General features: G+C 36.6%; 2 protein-coding genes across 4 annotated transcripts in view; one reads left to right on the forward strand and one right to left on the reverse strand.

Annotated features, from left to right (window-relative positions):
• Positions 1-3,302: 3,302 nt before the first annotated feature.
• Positions 3,303-5,848, reverse strand: LOC121409409. The gene is made up of 3 exons (XM_041601348.1): positions 5,068-5,848; positions 4,495-4,716; positions 3,303-3,773 (listed from the first exon to the last, which is right to left on the reverse strand). Exons 1-3 carry the CDS (start codon positions 5,846-5,848, stop codon positions 3,391-3,393), a joined length of 1,386 nt encoding a protein of 461 aa, XP_041457282.1. The 3' UTR covers positions 3,303-3,390.
• Positions 5,849-12,812: 6,964 nt separating this feature from the next.
• Positions 12,813-22,342, forward strand: part of LOC121407204 (chromodomain-helicase-DNA-binding protein 8-like) — a 48,786-nt gene continuing 39,256 nt past the window's right edge. Inside the window, exon 1 of one of the 3 annotated variants that reach the window (XM_041598166.1) lies at positions 12,813-13,063. The gene's annotated coding sequence lies outside the window, so the exon portion shown is untranslated. Of the gene's footprint in view, positions 13,064-13,098; positions 13,539-22,342 lie in introns of those variants that run through there. The other 2 variants (XM_041598163.1, XM_041598164.1) reach the window with 2 other exon arrangements.

Genomic DNA, 22,342 nt, shown 5'->3' on the forward strand with positions numbered 1-22,342 from the left:
AAAAAAAGGAAGACTGGATTATTCTTACCAGTATTTTGTTTCCAGTTTAAAGTAGTTATGTCAACACAATTTTCAGCAGTTCTGTAAAAGTACTCATAAAAAGAGTAAGCTATGTCACTCTGTGGCTCTAAAACATATCTCAAGTTTAAGAATTTTTGCAAAACAGCTTGGAAAAAGCTGATTTGTCAATTTATGGAAATAGTTCAAAGAACCTCATACAACAATCCACCAACTACATGTATGTGTCACTCACTGAAGTTAAGAATCTAAAAAAGATATATATATTTATATTTCTCAGTGTATCAACATTAGAGCCTACTGTAGATAAGACTTCATTTGGTCTACCTTTATAGATAATGTGCTGGATGATTTTAAACCTCCCTTCTTAAAAGTACTTTGCTGCTCATCTTACCCGTGCTGTATTGTTTCTAGTAATTAGATAGATGTATGCATTTTGATTCATTCTATGTACTTTCTCTGTATATCTGATCTGATTAATAACAATTGTGGCATGGAAGATGATTAAAATTGGTCACCAAAACCAGATATGTTAAAAAGAGATCTTGTTCATTAGATGTGCTGAATTCTATTGTTCTCCATAAAAAGGAAAAGGAGTAAGTGAAGCTTGAGAAAAATCTGACAAACAGAAACAATTAGATATTGCAAAAAAAAAATGTAGTCATACTTGTTCCCAAATGTCATGACAAGTCTCTCAGTCACATTTCGATGTCAATATATCCACCACTTTTCACTGGCGGCATATTGGTCTAGACACCGGCTTCATCTACTTTCCATTGCTCTTCCCAACATGTGCTAATCCTACTTTAAAGCCACTTCATCTACTAACCATTTGTTCTACATGTAATTACCATATTGATAGCCCATTTACAACTTTGTCCAATTTCCAATTAGGCTCTACCCATTTCGTCTAAATATTCACTTGGTCAAACACTATTCAGTCTATATGATTAGATGCTGTTTTATGAATCAAATTTTCATATCACAAAATGGAAGTGAAAAATGTTCACCATCTGGGCAATAGACTACATGAGAATTGTACCAAGTAGGAACTATATCAAGTGTAGTGCACACCAAACTGATGATTGACCAAATGGTTTTAGCCCATGTGGTTATCCTGTGACTTTTGATCACTGCGAAGGGGTGTAACAAGCCAGGCAAGACGACTTCAAAATTGGAATGTCAAGAAATATAATTTTATTACATTTAGTATTATCTTTCACTACGGTAATGGCATTCAAAAGTTGCATAGCCGATGATTTTAAAGCATTTGAAGGTGAAATTCATCACTGACAAAACCTAGATTCCATTACGTGAAGGCTTGTAATCAATAACTGGATGACAATGGCAAAACTAGATCACTTAATATAAGATAATTTGTTCAAAATCTTGACCAGAAATCAATTCAAGTTCTTTCTTATATGAAATCCATAACAAACCATTGTGCTATGGGACTTGCTTCCAAAAGTTACAGCCAAAATGGACTTGAAGTGAGATAGAATTCATTTATATAATTGCTCTACTGCTTGTAATATCGATTCAAGGCCGTTTTTAAGTCACAGACCAGATAATTCTATGACACAATGGGTGATTTCAAGATAAACGTTCAGCGTTGGTGTTGGCCTTGAGAGCATAGAAAGGCTGCTGAACCGAGTTGGGTTCAGAAGAATCAAGAATGATACTGATTTTGTTTTCAATAACTCAAGACATCACGCCTCTAGCTGCTGAACCTCTCAACTTTATGTGAGAAGTCTCAACACACAACACCAGATTTCAACACCTTAACTTAAATTACCCATTGTATAAAGAAATTGCTTTTAGGATTATTTTCTGAATTTTTAGATCCAAATATCAGCAATCTGACACAGTGGGCAAATGCAATACAGCCCATAATAGAAGATATATCTGTATACAGTGCAATGAAGATGATGATTGAAACCAAGTTAAAACATTATTTTAAACATTTTATAATACACACCTCTTTGGAAATGTCGAAATACAAAGGAAATTTATGTAAGTTGCGAGGATGGCCCACATGCAATAAAGAGATAGTGGCATGGGATGAACTGGGGTCCATTTTCATAAATACTATCAGATTGATTGGTTGCAGATCTCTGTTAGGGCAAAGTAACCATAAGATATTCTTCATGAAACTGAAAAATAGAACTCTGTTCTGACCTATGACTTTTGTCCATAACAAAGGTAATTTGATCAATACCCATTTACGTAACCTGGGATGAGTGCAGCACAAAGTGGATCAATTTCTTGCTGAAGGAATACACAAAATACATGGCTTGGACTCTTGCTGAGGGAATGCAAAATCCATGTTTTCAAACCCATGACCCTCCGTTTCATAGTCTAGAGACTCATCCACACTGGGCCACAATGCTCAAAAGCATTGATTATGTTAATGCTATATATAGGTTTTCATACCACATTATTGAGGAACTGCTTGCAACTAAAAATATAGCTATTTCAACTCTCAAAAGGCCAAATGAAGCATGCAAAAATATAAGAAAATGCTGATATGAGTTTAAAAGCTGCAAGAATAACAATAGCAAACATGGGTATGATGCTATGAGAATAGCTTCAAATAGTATATTTCTTTGTTTAAGAATATTAACTCTGACTCTAAATTTTTCAAATTAACCTGTCATCTACTAAGTAAAACTAAATCATACATGCAATATCAGTGTAAAAACTGCAAAAAAAGAATAAATTTTTTCACAAAAATAACATGAACATGAACAGAGTACATCTTCAAAAACATTTTAAGAAACAAATTAATCTAGAACATGTTTCATGGAAACTACTTTTCATTTTCAATATACTATATTAATTGTAATAAAGCCCAGAACAGAAATTCATCAAATATAGAAACATGTAACAGTATCATTATAAAGAAAATGCAAAAAAGGAAATACAACACTAATGTTTATAATTACTAACTTGAGAAAAAAATGTTTCTAATTGATGTAATTCTCTTCCAGAAAAGAGCATTGCAAATATCAAAGCATTCAAACACAATATTTCTAATGATAAGATAAAATAAATGTCAATGAAATATTGTCCTTTGTTGTGATGCGATAATGATATTCCTCTGAAGATTGAACTACACTGTAGAATACAAGTTTTCAATGCAATCTATCATGTACAACAGCAATGTGTAAATACGTTGAGTACAATTAATAGTACGCCTATAGCTCTGTTAGAACTGATTCAACTTCACCTAGTTCACTTCTTCTACACATGAGGCTGACTCTACATTATTCATCATCATAATGTTTCTAAATGTTAAAGTATGGTAGTAAAGTACTATTTTTGCCATCAACATGGAAATGCAATTCACAGTCTACACACACTTTGGTAGCTTCATGACTGTAAATGATGGCAAGTATCGCCAAGAATGTAAGTTTGATGATCAACCTTCTGTTGTGTAAAATGACTGTTTGGTCTGTTTGGCGTACATCTCTGCCCTCTCTCTCTCATTATCACAATCGTTCCACACAAACCGACGGTGTGGTTGCTGGGGGGAGGGGGGGATGACTCCTCCCCAACTTCTATTAAAGCTGAATATGAGCGAGGGATCTCCTCTAATTCATGCTTGACCACTACTTTCTTAAAAGTCTCCCTTGTGACATCTCTTTTCTCTCCGTTATCATCCTTCACAATGCTGTTGCCATGGTTACATAAAGGAGGGCTTGGATAGTTGACCTGAGGCCTATGGATAGCAGGAGACCCTGGGTGATATGGCACTGTTAATGAAGAGAAACATACAATTACAGATTTATTTGACTGTTCATAACTTGTTTGATTTATGGATACCTCAAACCTGGGGGAGGGGGGGGGGGTTAAGAAATTTTATGCCAAATTTCTTTAATTGGACTATATTATTGATCCTTAAACAGACTGACTAAACATGTGGTGTGAAAGTAAAGGAAAAACACCGCAGTAGACCAAGTTATGATTTGGAAAATGAAGAAAAGCTATCAATGTATCAAACAAACAACAATGACAAAAAAAGCATAACAATCATACTTGCTCCAATTTACTAATGTTCCTTATTCTATTTAAACATGATGTAAGCTACAGTGGTGTATGGAGGGGAATGCATGTAAACTTTCCAAGTCACCTATAAAATTACTGCATACAATGTCTGATCTCATCTACTACTCCCCCTGTGAACTTTTTCAGTAATGGCATGGGAACTTGCTAAAAATTATAATATAAAAAAAGTCTTAATATATACAAAGGAGAGCTGCTCCAACACAAAGAAGTTGTAGATTTATTTTGAAGTTTGCTTATGAATACCAGTATTGTAATCATCAATGACCGAGTATTAGATAATTATTAACATTCAACACTAATTTCAGTCTTTCACTTCTCTCACTGTTAAAATTCAATAAGTACTTAAATTGTCAAAACTGATCGATTTAACCTGGTAATTTAGCCCGATAAAATAAAGCGTATAATTACTCGACATCATGTTCTCTGGAGGAAGGGCAGAAGTAGGACTATACAGCATGGCAGGAGTTGATGGATAAGCACTCATGTAGGGAACTGTATGAGCAGAAAAGTCCAGGACCTGCTGATAACCATACATTTCTTGCTCCATCCCAGCAGGCCTTGAACAGCAGCTAGATCCTAAGACAGGAGACCAAAATGATGTGCTGGGTGTCTGATTGATGTTTGCATAATCTGTGAATCAGGAGTAGAGCAGAAAAGAAAAAACAGAGAAATGAATATGCATGAAAAAGAGCAAACATTAGGCCTACTTTGTAAAACAATATCAATGAAATTGAGAGAAAAGTTCATTTTGTTTTAAATCCTCATACCTGTACTTTTTTGGACAATCTGCCAAATTGAGAATGAAAGGCTTTCTAATTAAAAATAAAATTTATTTGGGGGTTGCTTAGAAAAAAATAGTCAAGTCTCAAAAGATGCTTTCAGACACTCCCTATATACATGTATGATAGTGAACTGATGATTGATCGCACACTTCTACTAGGGAAATCTTTAATAGTGATTTAAGTTTAAGTGCATTCGAACCTAAAGAAGGTGATTCTGGGTAAACTCTTGGAGGCATTCCCAAATTTGGGCTTTGCTGGAAAACCATGCACTTTTGCAATGATGGCAAATGGGCACCTTCCTCGAGGAGTTGTTTGGCTTTTGAAATGAGTTTGGACTTTGAGCTGGAAGAAGACTGCGAAGAAGGGCTACTTTCACTTGAGGTGTCTCCTTTGACGTGAGAATATTTCTGCCCTTGTGCCCAGAGAACCTTTGCACTTGATTTTTTCAACAAAGCAGAAGCATTCGGAGATTCCTCCCCAAGATCGTCAGCATCAGATGACTCTGTTTCTGAATCTGGAGGAGGTCTAGTATCAGCACATGCCGAGTGTTCAAGTTTGTGGTGCGGCCTTTGGTGCACAAAATGTTGCTGAGCTAGTGCTAAAGATGATATCGAAGATGAGTAAACATACTGGCACCCATAGGACGAAGTTTGTGAACAGTGGATAGGTCTTGATTTGGCATACTTATTGCCATTGCCAATGACAGTCCCAGTAACGGCAGTGAACGAAGTCGGTGGTGTCGCACTCTGACTCTGTCCACATCTACCCAAGATCTGATACATGTTTCCAGTATTATTTGGTCCGTTATGCCCGTAGTCGTAGAAAGCGGTCTCGCCTCGACTTTGGCCGAAACTGGGGCGACGTTTGTTGGCGGAGCTGGTACGCCTGACTCTCGGAAGGAGATCGGGGCGATGCTGGACGAAAAAGTTGTGAGCAAAGCATTGCAGCTGGTTAGAAATAGAACTGCGTTTCGTGCTCATCTTGTAATCAGTTAATTTGACATTGGCGGTTGAAGCAATTTTTCTAAATCCGTAGAGATTGAGTTGACGCACAAAACTAGAGAAATTTTGAGTCTTAAAAATGCTGTATTCGCCGGACCTGAGCACTTCTTCTTTGAAGTGATGTGCATCTACAACTACAATTGTGCCACAGCTGCTCCATTGAATGGAATTATAATTGGGATCATTCACCAACTTCCAAAGTTTTCCTGGAAAAGCATTCACATTGCAATTGATCGAGGACGATTCATTTGTGCAACTGACGTTGTTAAACCGTGGTATTTTCAGTGACATTTTTCTTCCTTTCAGCACCGTTCCCCTTTTGGCTGAAATTCGAAAATAGAGTGAAAATAATATATCTCAGATCCGGGTCTCAGACGTCTCATCAGTGGTCCGCGTATTATATGTAAAGACTTAACTTGTGTTGAAATCACCATTAATCACGTCAGTGCGCGCGTGTAGTAAAGTTTTGTTCGATAATAATTCGACGCAACAGCTGATGATGATCGATTTCATGCGCGCGCTTAAGCTTGCGCTTTGCATGCGCGTAATATGCGTACTTAGATTGTGCGCGTTTTATTGCGCATGTTCGAATTCGAATTATATGCTGTATTGTATGCGGTGTGCGCGTGCTGAGACGGGCCTTTAAGGGCGTGCGGTGCAGGTGGTTTCACGCGCGCGCGTCTTTAGAACTAGCTAGATAGGGGATTGTGACTTTTCGCAAAACAAATTACTGACGCGACGGGATCTTGCCGAACGGTTTTGAAAGTACCCAGTTGTTGTGTGTCCGGACGATCAATTTTAGATCATTTGGAAAATTTACAAGCAAAGTTTCATCAATTTTTGGTACAAAATCTTAGGAAATATTATAGAGAACAAAATAGAAGATGATTAAAACTATTGAATTCATATTTTTAGTGTCCGGACACCCGACCCCCCATCCTATGAGGTGCTGCATGACCATGTCCATGTTAACAATCACAATGAGATACCGGTATTCATTCTTTTCATCCATGCATGTATCTGAGTTGCCCCGCATGCTATTTTGATCTAAATTCTAGAAAATTATAGATAATTCCAGACCTCGCACTATCCTGCACTCTGACGTCAGAGTGCAGGATAGTCTACTTTTGGTATGACGTCAGCCTGAGTGCAGGATAGTGCATTTTGGATGCAATACTAGTAGTGCAATTCGCTGAATATCAGGGGCGGATCCAGGATTTTGAAATAGGGGGGCGCCAGCGGCGAGGGAGCGAAGCGACCGAGCGGGGGAGGGTGTGGGAGGGGGGATCCGCCACTGGTCATGTACGTTTTCACTGAAATGTATAGGTCAGACATAAAAATTTTTTTGATAACCTTTTTTTTCTTTTCTTTTTTTTGCTTGTCAATTTTTTTCCTGCGTCCCCCCGTCAATTCACGTGGACCCCTCCTGAAACGTGTGTTGTCCCCCCCCCCTAAAATTTAGGTTGATGACCTTTTTTTTTTTTTTTTTTTTGCTTGTCAAAAATTTTTGGTTAGCAACTCCTAAAATTTAGGTTGATAACCTTTTTGGGGGGCGCTTGTCAAATTTTTTACCTGTCTCCATCCCAAAATTTCAGGTGGACACCCCCTAAATTTTTTTGGCTTCCGCCGCCAATGGGGAAGTTACAAAATTGATGCAGAGGTCAAATGGCAGAGGTTCGAGCCCTGGGGAGCGTTTCATCAATATTTTCATCCGACAAGTTGTCAGATCTGACATCTTTCCATGATTTTGATTGGCTGAGAGGCACTGTTCCTATGGTAACCGTCGGATAAAATGGGACTTGTCGGATAAACGTCCGACAAGTCCTTTCATGAAACGCCCCCCAGGTCACGCTTTCGGACCCGGGCTTTCGGATGGTGACGTTAAAGGTCGATCCCAAGCAGACGAAAATAATCATCTGATTGATACACTGGAAAACCATGGGCGGAAATCCCAGGGGAGAGTCCCCCCTACTCAAAATAACGTCCCCCTACTAGGCCTATGTGGTCTTTTATGATGGTAATAAATACATCATTCGAAATCGAAATAAAACATGTACTTTATAGGACGAGATATGACCTTACTTTGGGGATGATAATAACCTTTTCTTTTTTTTTCTTTTTCTTTTTGCTTGTCAAATTTCCAGCCCCTTGTCCCCCCTACCTTTTGGGAGAGATTTCCGCTCCTGGGCAAAAACTCAATACACACACACCATGAAGATATTTCAACAATAAAAATAATGCTCGCGCGAGCTGAAAATTTTTGACATTCCGACCTCTAAATGCATTCTATGCACTGTTTGTAAGCATAAACACATAGGCGGATCCAGGGGGCGAGGGGCCCGGGCCCCCCGGTATTGGCGTAGCAAAAAAAGGAAAGGAAAGGGGAAAGAAAGAAGAAAAGAAGAAAAAGACGGGGAAACAAAGGAGGGGAAAAAGAAGAGAAAAAATAAGAGGAGTGAATAAAATAAGGTCAGGGACAGACTTGGAAAATTATTTTAAATATTTCATGTCACTTTATTAAATTTGCTTGTATCATTTGCAGCTTTTTGCGCTATGCGCTATACAGCATTATTTGATTTGCCAAGTAGGCCTACATATTCCATAATATTATAATATATTAATTCTGTAACAAACTACTTAAGATCCCCCTGTTATGACAGTTTATAAAAAAAATCGTTTCGCAATTTACGGCATTAATAGTTAAAAATATATCAACTCATAAATCCTAATATATTCATGATTACAAGAGTGCTTAAAATATCTAGTTTCCAGGCCTCAAATGTCAACAAATTTCACTCACTTATTAGGTTTATTACATAATAAATATGATAATGAAATTTTCATGAATAATAACTTGTCCCTTTTTCGGAAAGGAATATCGACAAGTTTCATAACGCGCTTAGGAGGAGAAGTATGAAGAAATAGGAAGATAGTCACCATTTTCATGTGATGACAAAATGTCCTTAGGCCTAGACTGTCAAGATCCTATATTTTAGGTCCAAAAAATATCAACTCGGGCTTCACACTCGCATCATTTAGGTGCTATCCACATACACTTCACAATTTCCCTACACAGAACTTTAGATTTAGTGCTTAAATTCACCCTTTTCATACCGGAATTTCAAATATTTTCCGCTCGCGCTTCGCGCTCACATTATTGATTTTCATGTTAAAGAAATGAAGTGTATTCAGAATTCCAAGATGCTGTCTGTCTCTCAAATACGCACATACATGTTTTTTGAGATACGCAGCTTGATCTTTATTCAAAAACGAGCTAAAATTATCCAGTTTGCGCTCGCATTATTAATTTAGGAAGATACCAAATTACCCATCCTTTTTCATGATTTACAAAACATGAATAGAGTGTCCCATTTTTAGGTCGGAAATCTCAAATGTTTCCACCTCTCCTTTGCGCTCTCATCAATTGTTTAGTTTTATACCTTATACCGTTTATTTAAAAAAAGTGTTTATTTTAATTTTTTTAGGTCGGAATGTCTAAAAAATTATCTAAAAGTTGAAATATGTATCGTCTCATGGCCAACTGCAAATAGTCCTTAACAGGTCCCTTTTCGATCAAGCCATAACCCATATTAAAAATTTCTGCTCGCGCTTCGCTCTCGCAGTCATTATACGCACCTTGTTCAGGTTCTACAAAGCTAACGTTGGCCAGAATATTCAATTTTCAGGACAAAATACATGAAATTCCAAAAATTTTCAGTTCGCGCTTCGCGCTCGCACTATTTAAATAGGGCTTATGAGATTATTACATCTTTTTTATGTTGTTTTATAAAAAGCTAAGAAATGATTGATAGGACATCAGCGTTTTGGGTTACACTTCGTAATTCCGAAGGTTCTTTATTCCAAAGGTTCGTAATTCCGAAACACGTAAATTGCCTATACCTCGATGTTCGTTAATCTTAAAATGTAAAAGGTTTCGTTGATCCGAACATTTGTGGCGTTATTCCGAAAAACGAAATACGGTTCGATGTTCCGAAGGTTTGTCAATCCGAAAACGAAAAAAGTTTAGTTAATCATTTAGTTTTCGGATTACCGAACCTTCGGAATTACGAACCTCATTTCTTTTTCGGATTAAAGAACCTTCGGAATAACAAACCTTTGGAAATACGAACCTTCGGAACAACGAACCTTTCCTTTTCTCCCCCCCCCAAAAAAAAAATTCCAGCGGAATATATATATAAGTAAAAAATAAAAAAATCACGAACAAGAAAATGGGGAGAAAAGGAAAGGTATAAGTATGAAATAAAGGCCTATAGTTTTTCAAATGTTATGTCAAAATCTATTACAAACTTTGATTCTGTAATTACAATGTCTGAATTTTTGCTCGCTCACTTCGCTCGCTTGCAGCTTCTTATTAATTTTACACGATATGCGAGTCGAGCCCCCTCAAAAATATTGGCTCATTACGCTTCTGAGACAACCCCTTCAAAGAAACAAACAAAAATCTATTTTGAGCGGCCGATCGGGGAAAAATGTGGGTGAAAAAATTTCGGTCTCCCCCCCCCCTCTATTGGCGGGAGCTGGATCCGCCCCTGTAAACAGGATAGATGCGAGCGCAAAGCGCGAGTGGAAAAAATCAAGATTTAGACTTGATCCCCCCCCCCTATTTTTCTTTTCCTCTTTATACGCTTTCCAGTCGTTTATCGATCTTTTCCGAGTCCATTCTATATAGCCTCTAATAAGTTTGGTAATCCCTTGAGAAATGTAACTTAACTAGAGGTGTCAATTTTCTTCTTCCTCATGCCCCGACTTGTCCCCTATGGTGCTGATCGACATGCCACTTTATGTTTTCTAAAACAGGGCCATGAGAACATTTTTTTGTATGTAGGGGGTGTTGGTTTGGCAAAAATAAAATAGACAAGAAAAAAAAGGTTATTGTTTTTTTTAAAGTGTTATTTTGATTGGTCCGTGAAAAAATAGGTTTTCGTCCGGGTTGTCGTTCAAAAATGAAAGGTGAATTTGGTGAGGGAAAAAAATTACTAGCAAAAAAAATCGATCAAAAATTAAGGTAATTGTGGTAAAAAAATATGTATTTTTAACATAGCTACCAACCTGAATTCCAAGAGGTGCTGCCAATTAATACTACGAAGCACCACAGCAAAAATCATAGGGGGCGGGGTGCTGAAGCACTCCCGCTTTCCATCATAGCCACATATTCGTTCTTAACTAATTAAGTTGTCTGCCCTTCTCTTTTTTTTCATGAAAATCATGATAAATTGATTTTGTCTCAATTTACTTATGATTTTGTTAAAAGAGTCAACCGGAATGGTACTGCCTAAGCAAAGCTTGTTTTTTTTTTCTTTTTTTATTATGTGTTTTATTAGGAAATCAATATCAAATCACAAAATTTACAAACAATTTGTCTGATTGGCAAAAAATAAAAAAGTTACATAAAAAAAGAATAAACAAGTAGCAGAAAATCGAAGTAATAGGCCAATTTTTTTTAGGAAGAATAAATAACAATAAAGAACAATGAAAGCATAGTGAATGTATAACCGTACATGCACAGCCGTACATGCACAACAATAGCAGGCGAAATATTATGACTGGAATTTCAACTATCGAAAGTTACGTTATAAGTCTTTGACAAGGGAGATAAAGCATCAAAATCCACAAAGTAACCAAAAATGTATGGATATAAATAATAAAAAAAACTTAGTAATGCATCGAATATGCAGGAAGTTTAAAAGGTGAAACGCCATTTCTTAAAGTGAATTGGCAATTAATTTTCTTTTTGGCTGACATATATTCAATCTCCCTTTGTTTCTTGACAAAACATTTAAGTGCAATAAAATTTGGAAGATTGCCTTTGAATTTACAAGTATATATGTAGTATTTCAAAAGCAAAAACAAATATGAAAGAAAATTATCACTGCAAATTCCAAACATTTTTTTTCAAAATTAGTTACATTAACACTTTTTCCACATTTCTGGGAAATGACATCTAACATGTCAATCCAGATCGGAGAGACTTTGTCGCACTCGCAAAATAAATGAACCAATTTTTCATTCTGTTTGTCACAAAATGAACAGATTGGCTAGTCTCTTAATTTGATTTTATGTAAAAAGTAATTGAGAGCTATAGTCTTATGGAACATTTTGAAGTAAAATGATCTTAATTTTGAATCGATTGTACAAAAAAAATTGGTAACATGTATTTTTTCCCAGTTAGAGATAACAGATTGTACAGGTAAAACATTACACCAATAGGAATATCTCTTTTCAGGAGCATGACGACTCAACAGGCCAGCGTATTATACACAATCTTGGGGACTCTTTTCATGGTTAAAAGCTTGTGCACTATGGTAACATGAACACCAAATAGATCAATGTCAAAAGCAAAGCTTGTTTTTTACTTCCACGCAGCATAGCACGTTTTACTGTATATACACATTTGCTAGGTCTATTCATCACCCCGGGTCCATCACATAGGCGGCGGAAGCGGGGGGGGGACCTGTCCCCCACCCCCTAAATTCGAGGTGGGGGGATGGTTCCCCCCCTAAATTTTTTTTTATAACCTTTATTTATTTTTTTGCTTGTCAAATTTTTTACCTGTGTCCATCCTAAAATTTATGGGGGCGGACCCCCGTAAATTTTTTGGCTTCCGCCGCCAATGTCCATCCCGGGGTCCATCAATATTTCTGCACTTCATGACACTTCTTCCTTATTTATCATCCCATGTATTAGCTTCTGTAGCTGTATGAGCTGCCAACTTATCCTTTGTGAAGCGTCATATGACGTCATAAGTAGACTGGTTTTCCATTGGATGACAATCCATGGCCATGCCGTGCATGTCATGCACCGTTATGAAAGCTCTTCAGTGATTGGTTTCTTTCCCTAAAATTCTTTAGACGCATCATGCATATTTTGTCATGATTTCAAGACGGGTTTCAAGATAACGATACAAAAAAATGCTGTTCGAATATTCAGAATATGTCATTTTATTCCATAGGCGTAAGGATAGGAATAAAAATTCGGATCGATGATGCACTTTCATGTTTTTATTATTTTTTTGTTATCATATCTCTATTTGGCCATGGTCCAATCATATCTGCTGCTATGGGTAGACTGTAAAACTAGATGATACTGGTACTTTGTGTGCAGTATGTGCACACTTACTGGCGATCTTTCTGCTGTTATTGACAGTAAATTCCACTTTTCTTCCATGTCATGGTTGTAAGTAATTTCGTATTATTGAGGTGAAGAGTTGATGAATGCGTTGGAATAAATTTGGCCTTCATTGATTCACGTATTTTTGTGAAAAAGTAATACGAATGGTGAAATTTACGGTTGATTTTTGTTTCATTGTCGGACATTTTTTCAGTGAAGAAGGGCTCGTTTACGTACACGTACGTATGAATGCATACATGCTTGGCATTGCAGTACCCGTGTTGAAAAGGAGACGTTCTGTGTACTGCGTTTGTGTGTGCAATTTCCTAATGTGAATGGACGTGTGTTTGTGTGTGTGTACAGCTGGCTAAGAGGCATGCATGGGCTGGAGTACACCGCGCAGTGCACACTACTCGTGGATGACGGTGCTTTGCTTGTTGACCCCGCCGTCATCAGAGGCGGCTGGTTTGATAATTTACGGTAGCTTGACACTGACTACCCGGACTGGTACCGACACCTTCATTTCTTTGCCAACAGCATGGTAAAGCCAATTTTGGGAGTTTGATGATAATACTTGTCTTGGATAAATTTATTCACAATCAATTGTCCCAATTCAACTTCAATTCAAGTACCGGTACTCGGTAGACCCACTCATCCGAAGAATGAGGTTACTGTAATCACTAATTGGGATTTTAATGGGAAGAATTGTTATAAAAATAAACTGACAAAATACTTATAGGCGGTTTCAAACCGCCTCGATCACAAGAATCCCCGTTAAATTACGAGAACTTTTTAAAGCTAAAAAATACTCGTTAATTATTCCTGCATTCAGACCGCCCCGAAACACATCCTTCGGGATAAGTTCCCGAAGTTACGAGCATGCGCAGTGTGGTCTGATAAGCAGGCAAGGCGGGAGATTCAAAATCACGAGCCCAGCAGCCACCCACGCCGCCGCGCCCAACGACACGCTGGGATAAAAGTTCCCGTAATTTGCTTTCACATCGCCAAAATACCTGCGACCTTGGAAAAATCCCCACGAAAGTTCTCGTAATTTCGCCAAGTACCTACTATTTAGCGGGTATTTTCTTTCGGGGAGATTACGCGTAGTTTGCTTTCACATTACCAAAATACCTGGTATTTTCTGATCGGGGTAAATTTCCCGATCAGAGAATACCTGGAACTGGCGAACTTCGAGGCGGTCTGAAACCACCTATTGTCAAATATTGCCTATTGGCTAAAAAATATATAAAGATGTTTCTCGTCCGCGCCCCTTCCCTTTTTTGAATGCCTCATCAATTTTTTTGAAATTTAGATCTGCTAATCTTTATGGCTGCTGAAAAGTGAAAGAAATACACAAGATCAAGACAAGAGTGGCAAGCCATTTGCCTGTTTGCTCTAGCTCTCATACTTACTAGGTAGGAATCCTCCAAAAGACGCCATAAAGGTGTTTAAACTGGAGGTGTGTCATGTGCTCTAGATATCTCTCGCAACTTTCTAAAACAATTGCTAAGTCCGATATCGCTGTTAAGTGCAATAAAGAAAAAATTCTGATTTGGTTTTTAATGGTAATTTTGAAGATTTTGACGATAAGTTTGCAAACTCTGTCCATCTGTTAGCGGGATGGTGCAGGCTGGAAATATCTTTATTTCAATAAATAGAGTTAAATTCACAAAGCAAAATGCTGGAATTTGATCAAAATTGGATAAAAAGGTATTGAATTTTAAAGATTTGCATTATTCGGTTGGAACAGTTCTAGGCATGTCTTTATGAATATTCATTATGGGCTGATGATGTCATATCCCCACTTGTTCTTTTGTATTTTATATGAGGAGTGGGCTATACATGGGTCAAAAATACTTTTTTTGTAATTTCAATATGGGAACAGTTTTTTTTTATTCCTTGTAATGTATCTCAACATGAAATGACAATATTTTTTGTCTTGGGTCCGAGAAAAAAGTGTGCCGAGCCAAAATCCAAAATGGCCACCAAAATCCCCCAAAATCACAGTTTTGGCCACAACTTCTTTATTTGGTGGTCTTTTTCTTTGGTTTTGGTGTCTTTTCATATATATTTGGGGGCAGGTAGGGGCAGTGATTTTCCGTTTCTAAAAATTGCCTTTTCCGTTTCAGAAAATCTCAAATTCCGTTTCAGCATGTCTTGAAACGGAAATTCCGTTTCACCATAGACTTTGTGTACAAGAAAAATTGACAATTCCGTTTACGTAGAAAACCAATACGCAACGGGTAGCGATGTCAAAATGCTAGCGCTGCTCAAAATTTGCATCTACCAATGTACTAACATCGCTTTAAAATCCATTTTAATCGAAGAGATTCGAGCTAAAAAAGAAATTAGGGAAACATAATCAACATAAATATATTCTCACCTTTCATATTATTAGCATTATTTTATTGTTAAATGGGATTTTATCGCTGATTTGGGGACTTTTCGGACATCGTTTGGAGCAGTCGACGACTTCCGAATATCCGCCATTTTGGATTTGATGAATCACCGTGATCATTATATTATGACCGAACGCAGAGGGCAGCAACACACGGCAGGATTCTGCCTTCTATAGTGTAAACTAATTTGGATACGATCGAGTGATGGAGAGTGTAGTTACGATGTGTTGATTGTCATGATTGTTGTTGCAAAGTGAGATCGTGTTTTTTCAGTTGATATTAGTATTTTGTTGAGGATTTGGGATTAATTTCTGTTGCTTTTTTGTGCATTTTGAGAAAAAACGTGTTTTCCGTGATTTTCCGTTTGAAAAGCCACTTTCCGTTTCAAACAGCCGATTCCGTGAATTCCGTCCGTTTTCCGCGATCGCGGAAAATCACTGTCCCTAGGCAGGCAATTTGTTTTTCCTATAATTTGTACTTTTAAACCATTATTTGTAGAGTTAAAAGGTAATTATACCTAAATTTTTCAATTTTGATAGCCTTTTTTCAGCCAAAAAGTAGATTTTATCGTCCTGGGGTTCTTGGATATTCAGTCAGACCGCAGCTCGCGCGATAATGAGCATATTCACGAAGATTTATTCAGCGGCCCTCTAGCGGTCTCCGAAGGAAAACGTGCGATCAATTTGGCTTGATTTTCCCAGTGATTTGGAGGGGCTGAAGTTATAGCTCTGTACTGGTCGCTAACTTCAGTTTACGTCGAAACGAATTGTGGTAAGTTATTCTCAAGGCCTTCATCTACATTTTGATATATAATTTTTAATATTTCGACATTTTCAACCTACCATTTTTACCTGTTTAATTGATGCTCATTTTAGTAATATTTTAACTACGATTTTGTAGTCGGAATTTCACTTTTGGTTCCTGACTTTGCTACATAACCAAATTGTTTTGATCGGGGTTTTTTATAAAGAAGAAAAGTCACTGTTCAAAATATGTCAGAACCAATTTGACGCAAACTCACCTTATATTTTTATTTTAGAGAAAATGATACCCTAAAAATCAAGAAATTTACGTTTTACCCGGAAGTAACCTTCGCGTTCACTCTACGATGGCGCGAAATAATGCTAAAATTGCGTTCGTCGCGGGTTGGTACACGTAGGATTTCGTCTTTGGTCCCATACGTTGAAACTTCTGTAATGATGACAGATGGCTCGCATTATTTATGTGACTGTGGACGGTGGACCTGTTTTTATTTGTAATTAAGACTTAATATAAACGAAGCTCAATAAGTAGATGTCTTCTAAAATTTATTTAATGATTATCAGGTTTCCGAATTCCATCAAGCTTTTATAGATTGAGATATTTCTTGATTTATGTTTAAAAAAAGTTAACCTTTTTCTTAATAATTAGGCCTAGTCGAAGTTGAGTCCCATGATGATTTTTGCCACAGGCTGTGGTTAAGAATGAAATGATGATTATTTTAGACAGTCTACTCTATAGAAAATAAACAATTTAAAGTCAACTAAAAAGTTTGGTACTACCGTACTCAGTATTTTGTTCAAATAAAAAAAATGTGGCTGTCGCAGACAGTACAGTACTACGTGTATTAGTCTCTTACATGCATCTTACATGTACTTTGAATGATTATTTAGTAATTTAGACTATCTCTTTTTTTTCTCTTCTACACACAGATCTGCACACTTGCTGACTCTGGTCCCTGCTCGCTACTTCATTCTGGGAGATGATCCATCATGTACTGGTCGGACTGATTTGGACAAAGCCATTTTTCATTTGCAAATTTTGAAGTGATAATGATACAACAGAAAATTGATCTTTATCGATATTGGAAACAAGAAAATTTGAGCACAGTTTTGGAGAGGACTAAGAATACTGACTTTGACAGGAATACAGCTTGACAAAAATAAGAATACACAATTTAAAACCAAAGAACAGTTTTAATGTTACTAATGGTGCATTGCAAGAAACTTTCTACTCATTCACACATTCCAAAATCAAGGGTAAGTCCTTTGCTTAAACACAAACATGTAGTTGATTTGCAATTGAACATAAGTTTCTTGCAATGCCCCATAATTATATTTTGTTCTCAAGCAACTCTGTTAATGTTATCCAATGTGCTGAAAGTTAAGTGTTTATGTATGTTCACAATTTTTTCTCAAAAGTTATAATATATTTGTCCTTTTAAACGTGGACGGTATTCGAATGTGGTTACGCTTTGTTTTTGTTTTCCACAGTAATTATTGCATGTGTGAACAGAAGTGAAATATTTGTTGCGAAGCACTGTGTGAATGTTGTTTGATCATGGAGCTATGGTGTGATGGTATTATGATTAATTCATCATTTTTGTTGTAAGACTGTAAACCTGGTGGATGTGAGGGAGTGGCCTGGATGAAAGGAAAGTGAACATGTGTCCAATTACTGATTTGCACACTTTAAGACAATTTTGTTCGTGGATAAATATTAATGTGCATTCCCTACATTCCATGCAAAGAGTAAAGGAGAGGTCCACCCCAACAAAAAAGTAATTTGAATTTAAAGAAAAAAATATTGCAGAAAATTTAATAAACATTATGATTCAAAATTTAAAAAATTATGATTTTGACATTTAGAAATTTGCCTAATTTCATTAAACAATTATATGCTCATCTTGGTCAAGGTGCAAATTACAGAACTGATTATGTCACACACACTCTAATTTCTTGTGTATTTTTTTGTTTGATACCTGTTCATGACATGTATGTTTTATTTTGATTTTCTCATTTTCTTTGACAAATTTTGAGAGATTTTAATTCCTCCATTAACATTTGTAGTTTCCATGAATGTAACCTATTGTGACTCGAAGAGTTTTTATAACAAATTTGCTAAAATTGATATAATAAAATGCAACCAAAATTTAGAAAGTAATGTGATGTGAATGACATAATCAACTCTATTTGCATACCATTGTTTTGTGTATATAACTGTTTTGTGTTAAAAAAGGGAAATTTCTCTATTCAAAGAATTTTTTGTTGATGTGCACTTGACCTTTAACTCACTTCCCTTCCCACCTCTGCCCAAATAAGTGTAATCAAGAACCTGAAATTCAAAAGTGATTAAGAAGAAGTAAGATTTATTCATAGCTCCATGATTTAATAATACAGCCCTAAATAGAAATTCACATGAAAGTAAAAAAAAAGAGAATAAAGCTGGGTAGGAACGGGGGAGGAATATGATTTAAAGAAAAAGCCAAAATATATTCCCCCCCCCCCCGCGAAAAAAAAACACTCCGTCGGGTTCGAACCAGGGTCCCTGCACACGTCAAACATAGTGTCTACGCAAGTCGCCACAGATCGCTTTCGTACCACTTCCGGGTTTTTAATGCTCTATAAATTGTTGTAAGTCTGTGCGCCGCTGTTGACCAATCAGAACGCGTCGGCAATTGTACTGCAATTCCAATCATTTTGCGATGGACATTGCCGTGGTTTTTTGTGGTTCCTGACTTTGCTACATCATGAAATTTCATAATTTTTTTTAGTCGTAAAGAAGAATGGCTACGCTTTACATTGATTATAATATCAATTTGACGCAAGTGTGATTTCTATGCAAAAATACGCTCCGTTTATTCACACATATTTCTTGAAAAAAATCCTTTTTTCTAAGCTAAATATCGGTCTTCAAAATACGTCAAATGTGCATTTTATTCAATTGATCAGAAATTTCAAAGCCTTATCTATAAAATAAGACCAATTTTGTGAGGAATAAACGATTCTAAGAGCAAAAAACACCGATCGGAAAGTTCGTCTTCACAGCTCATTACGTATGCATAACCACGGACGGCTATGCATACCGCTGAATAAAATAGAGCACTTTCGGACGGGCTGCGGACTGACTGTATTAGATGATACGAGGTCAACAATAGCAAGCAGCTTCATAGAGCTATATCGCTTTTATTCCCCTACTATGGGTTTTACGGATATTTGTGAAATATATCTTAAATACAGAAAAATGTTAATTATCCATAGGGGCTATACGGTATACAATGTACTGTACATACTGCACTGCATAAATGCATTGGCCACCATGACAAGGTACGTATAAACTATAGTGTTATACATGTAGAAATGAGCTCCTAGGTTTAGAATTAGATGCCTCAGAAATTGAAGATATGTTTTGTCTCAGAAACTGAGGACATGTTTTGTCAAATATGCTAATTCAGGGGGCGGAGAAAGGTAATTAACCCCATATCATGGCATTTACACTGTAGATATTCTGGGCCCCGTTGCATAAAAATTTACCATTATGTTAACTTAATGGTAACTTAATGGTATCCATGGTTCTGATTGGCTGTTGATCAACGTTACCATGATTATATAGTTACCTGACCCCATAAACATAGGCCAGTTTAATAGACACCACAACCAGGTAAAAAAAGCCTCCAAATGAAGAAGATATGGCTACATGTAGATATGTGATGTACGGATGATATTTTGTATCTTGTAGTTCCATTCCCTGAAGTCCTCCACCAGGAAGGGTAACTCAGGGCTATAGGCCCTGTGTGATATTTTATGTGCAATTTACTTTGCTGGTTTCATCATGTTAATCAACTGACAAGCAAGCAAATTCACAATCTAATTTTAAACCTTAGGAGCTTATTTCTATGACACTATAGTTTATATACAGGCCTTGTCATATGTCATGGTGGTCAATGCATGGAAATATGTACAGTAACAGTACATTGTATACTGTATTGCCCCTATCGATAATTAAATTTTTTTTATTTGATAAGATGTATTTCACAAATATCCGTAAAACCCATAGTAGAGGAATAAAAGCAATATAGCTCTATGAAGCTGCTTGCTATTGTTGACCTTGTACCATCTAATATCCAAGAACTCGAGGACGATAAAACCTACATTTGGCTGAAAAAAGGCTATAAAAATTGGAAAATTTAGGTATAATTACCTTTTAACTCTACAAATAATGGTTTTAAAAATGCTAATTATAGGAAAAACAAATTGCCTGCCCCCTAAAACATATGAATAGACACCAAAACCAGAGAAAAAGACCACCAGATAAAGAAGTTGTGGCCAAAACTGTGATTTTGGGGGGTTTTGGCGACCATTTTGGATTTTGGCCCGGCACACTTTTTTCTCGGACCCGAGACAAAAAATATTGTCATTTCATGTTGAGATAAGGTAAAAGGAACACAAAAAACTGTTCCCGCAGTAAAACCAAAAATCACCCATTTATAGCCCAAATATGAAATAAGGTTTATTATTTATTTAAAAAATTCTACCAAGATCTAAACAATCGGATTGACAACTGATTAATTGCATTGGTTATTATTGCTACAACTTATTTCATCATTATGGAGACACATCATTTACACTTGTATGATAAAAAAAATTATGTTTTCATGTAAGGCCAAGTAAAAAAAGAAAGTAGTTGATCGTCCTCGCGCGAGTCGCGCGCATCAATTTTGGCCGCCGCATTGAATTTTTTTGCTACAGTGTATTTACTATTTTAAAAGATTGGCTAAAAAAAAAAAAGTTGTGATGTTTCTCGTCCGCGCCCTCTTCCCTTTTTGATTGCAGCATCAATTTTCTTGATATTTACTATTTTTATGGCTGCTGAATAGCGGAAATAATTCACAAGATTGGCGAGCGATTTGCTCTCATGTGCTCTGGGATCTCTCTCGCAACTTTAAAAACAATTACAAAGTCCAATATCGCCGTAACTGCAAGAAAGAAAAATCTGATTTGGTTTTTTTTTGGAATTTCGAAGACACCAACATAAATTAGCGAGAAAATAAAGTTTTCAAACTCGGAAAAGATCACAGATTTCTTCATTTTTAGAGCATTTCGGAGACCCCGCTTCCTTAATCTGAACTAATCTGTCGCGTGCTTTGGAAATATGGTGCAGATAAATCAATTTTAATGACGTAATTTGTATTTCAGCGGGGGGGTTTTTGGTGAGTGATAGCTCCTGTGCTTAGATGTGTGTTATGGTGATTGTCTGTGTGATTGTGACTCTGTTGGGTGAATGCATGTGTGCTGGGATGATGTGATGTGCTGGTACGACAGGTGAATTTGTGAAATGAATTGAATTTTCTGGCGAGTTTTCTAATGTCAGCAGGCAATGCATTTAATATTCAATTACGGATTTAATATCAATATCAATTTAAAAAATGAATGAAAATTGAACAGTATTGAACATTATGTAAACGAACAAGCAGCTGGAAACTGCAATGCGAAACCATGCCCAGAGCTAAAAAGGAGATTGGCACTGGAAAACTGAACATGGCTAAATGGTAATAAAATGACCCCCCCCAATGCATTTTTTTACCCTTGCATATAGAATGTTTAAATTATTCACTTGACATGAACATTCTGTTTTACAACAGTACAGTACCAGTATACATCAGTAATACATCAATAGATTTTTTATCACATAATACATTTTCCATGTAGATTTCCAATCAATATATGAGATATATATAGATATTATATTTCATTCATTCACTATTAATATTGAGCATGCATCGATCACATAATTCGAGCTTGACAGGGCCTGACGATCATTTAAATAAAAAATAGCAAAAAAAAAGTAAATAGTAAGGACCTCCCTCATCACTGATGTAAAAAATCAGGCCGAGAAAATGCCTCCTTGTTTTAAAAATAAATAATAGATAGCAAATAGTAAGGACCTCCCTCATTACTGCTCTCAAAAAATCCGGACGATCAACTTCTATCTTTTTTTACTTGGCCTAATAACATAAGAAAAAGGAAAGTTGGGATGTGACATCATCAGCCCACCTAATGAATATTCATGACGGTGTGCATATAACTGTTTTCACAAAATATTGATAAACTTTAATGTGAATTCAGCTACATGTACGAGTTATTTTTTTTTTGCTCAGTAGCATAGGGACCTGCAGTCTGACTGGGAA

This window comes from Lytechinus variegatus, chromosome 2 (assembly GCF_018143015.1).
Source record: "Lytechinus variegatus isolate NC3 chromosome 2, Lvar_3.0, whole genome shotgun sequence".
Lineage (NCBI taxonomy): Eukaryota > Metazoa > Echinodermata > Echinoidea > Temnopleuroida > Toxopneustidae > Lytechinus > Lytechinus variegatus.

Excerpts from the sequence above, each read along its gene's own strand:
- LOC121409409 (XM_041601348.1), bottom strand. The coding sequence starts at position 5,848 with ATGAGCACGAAACGCAGTTCTATTTCTAACCAGCTGCAATGCTTTGCT. Across the intron at positions 4,717-5,067 it reads CCCAGAATCACCTTCTTTAG|ATTATGCAAACATCAATCAG; the intron begins GTTCGAATGCAC and ends CCTGATTCACAG. Across the intron at positions 3,774-4,494 it reads TCCAGAGAACATGATGTCGA|TGCCATATCACCCAGGGTCT; the intron begins GTAATTATACGC and ends CTTCATTAACAG.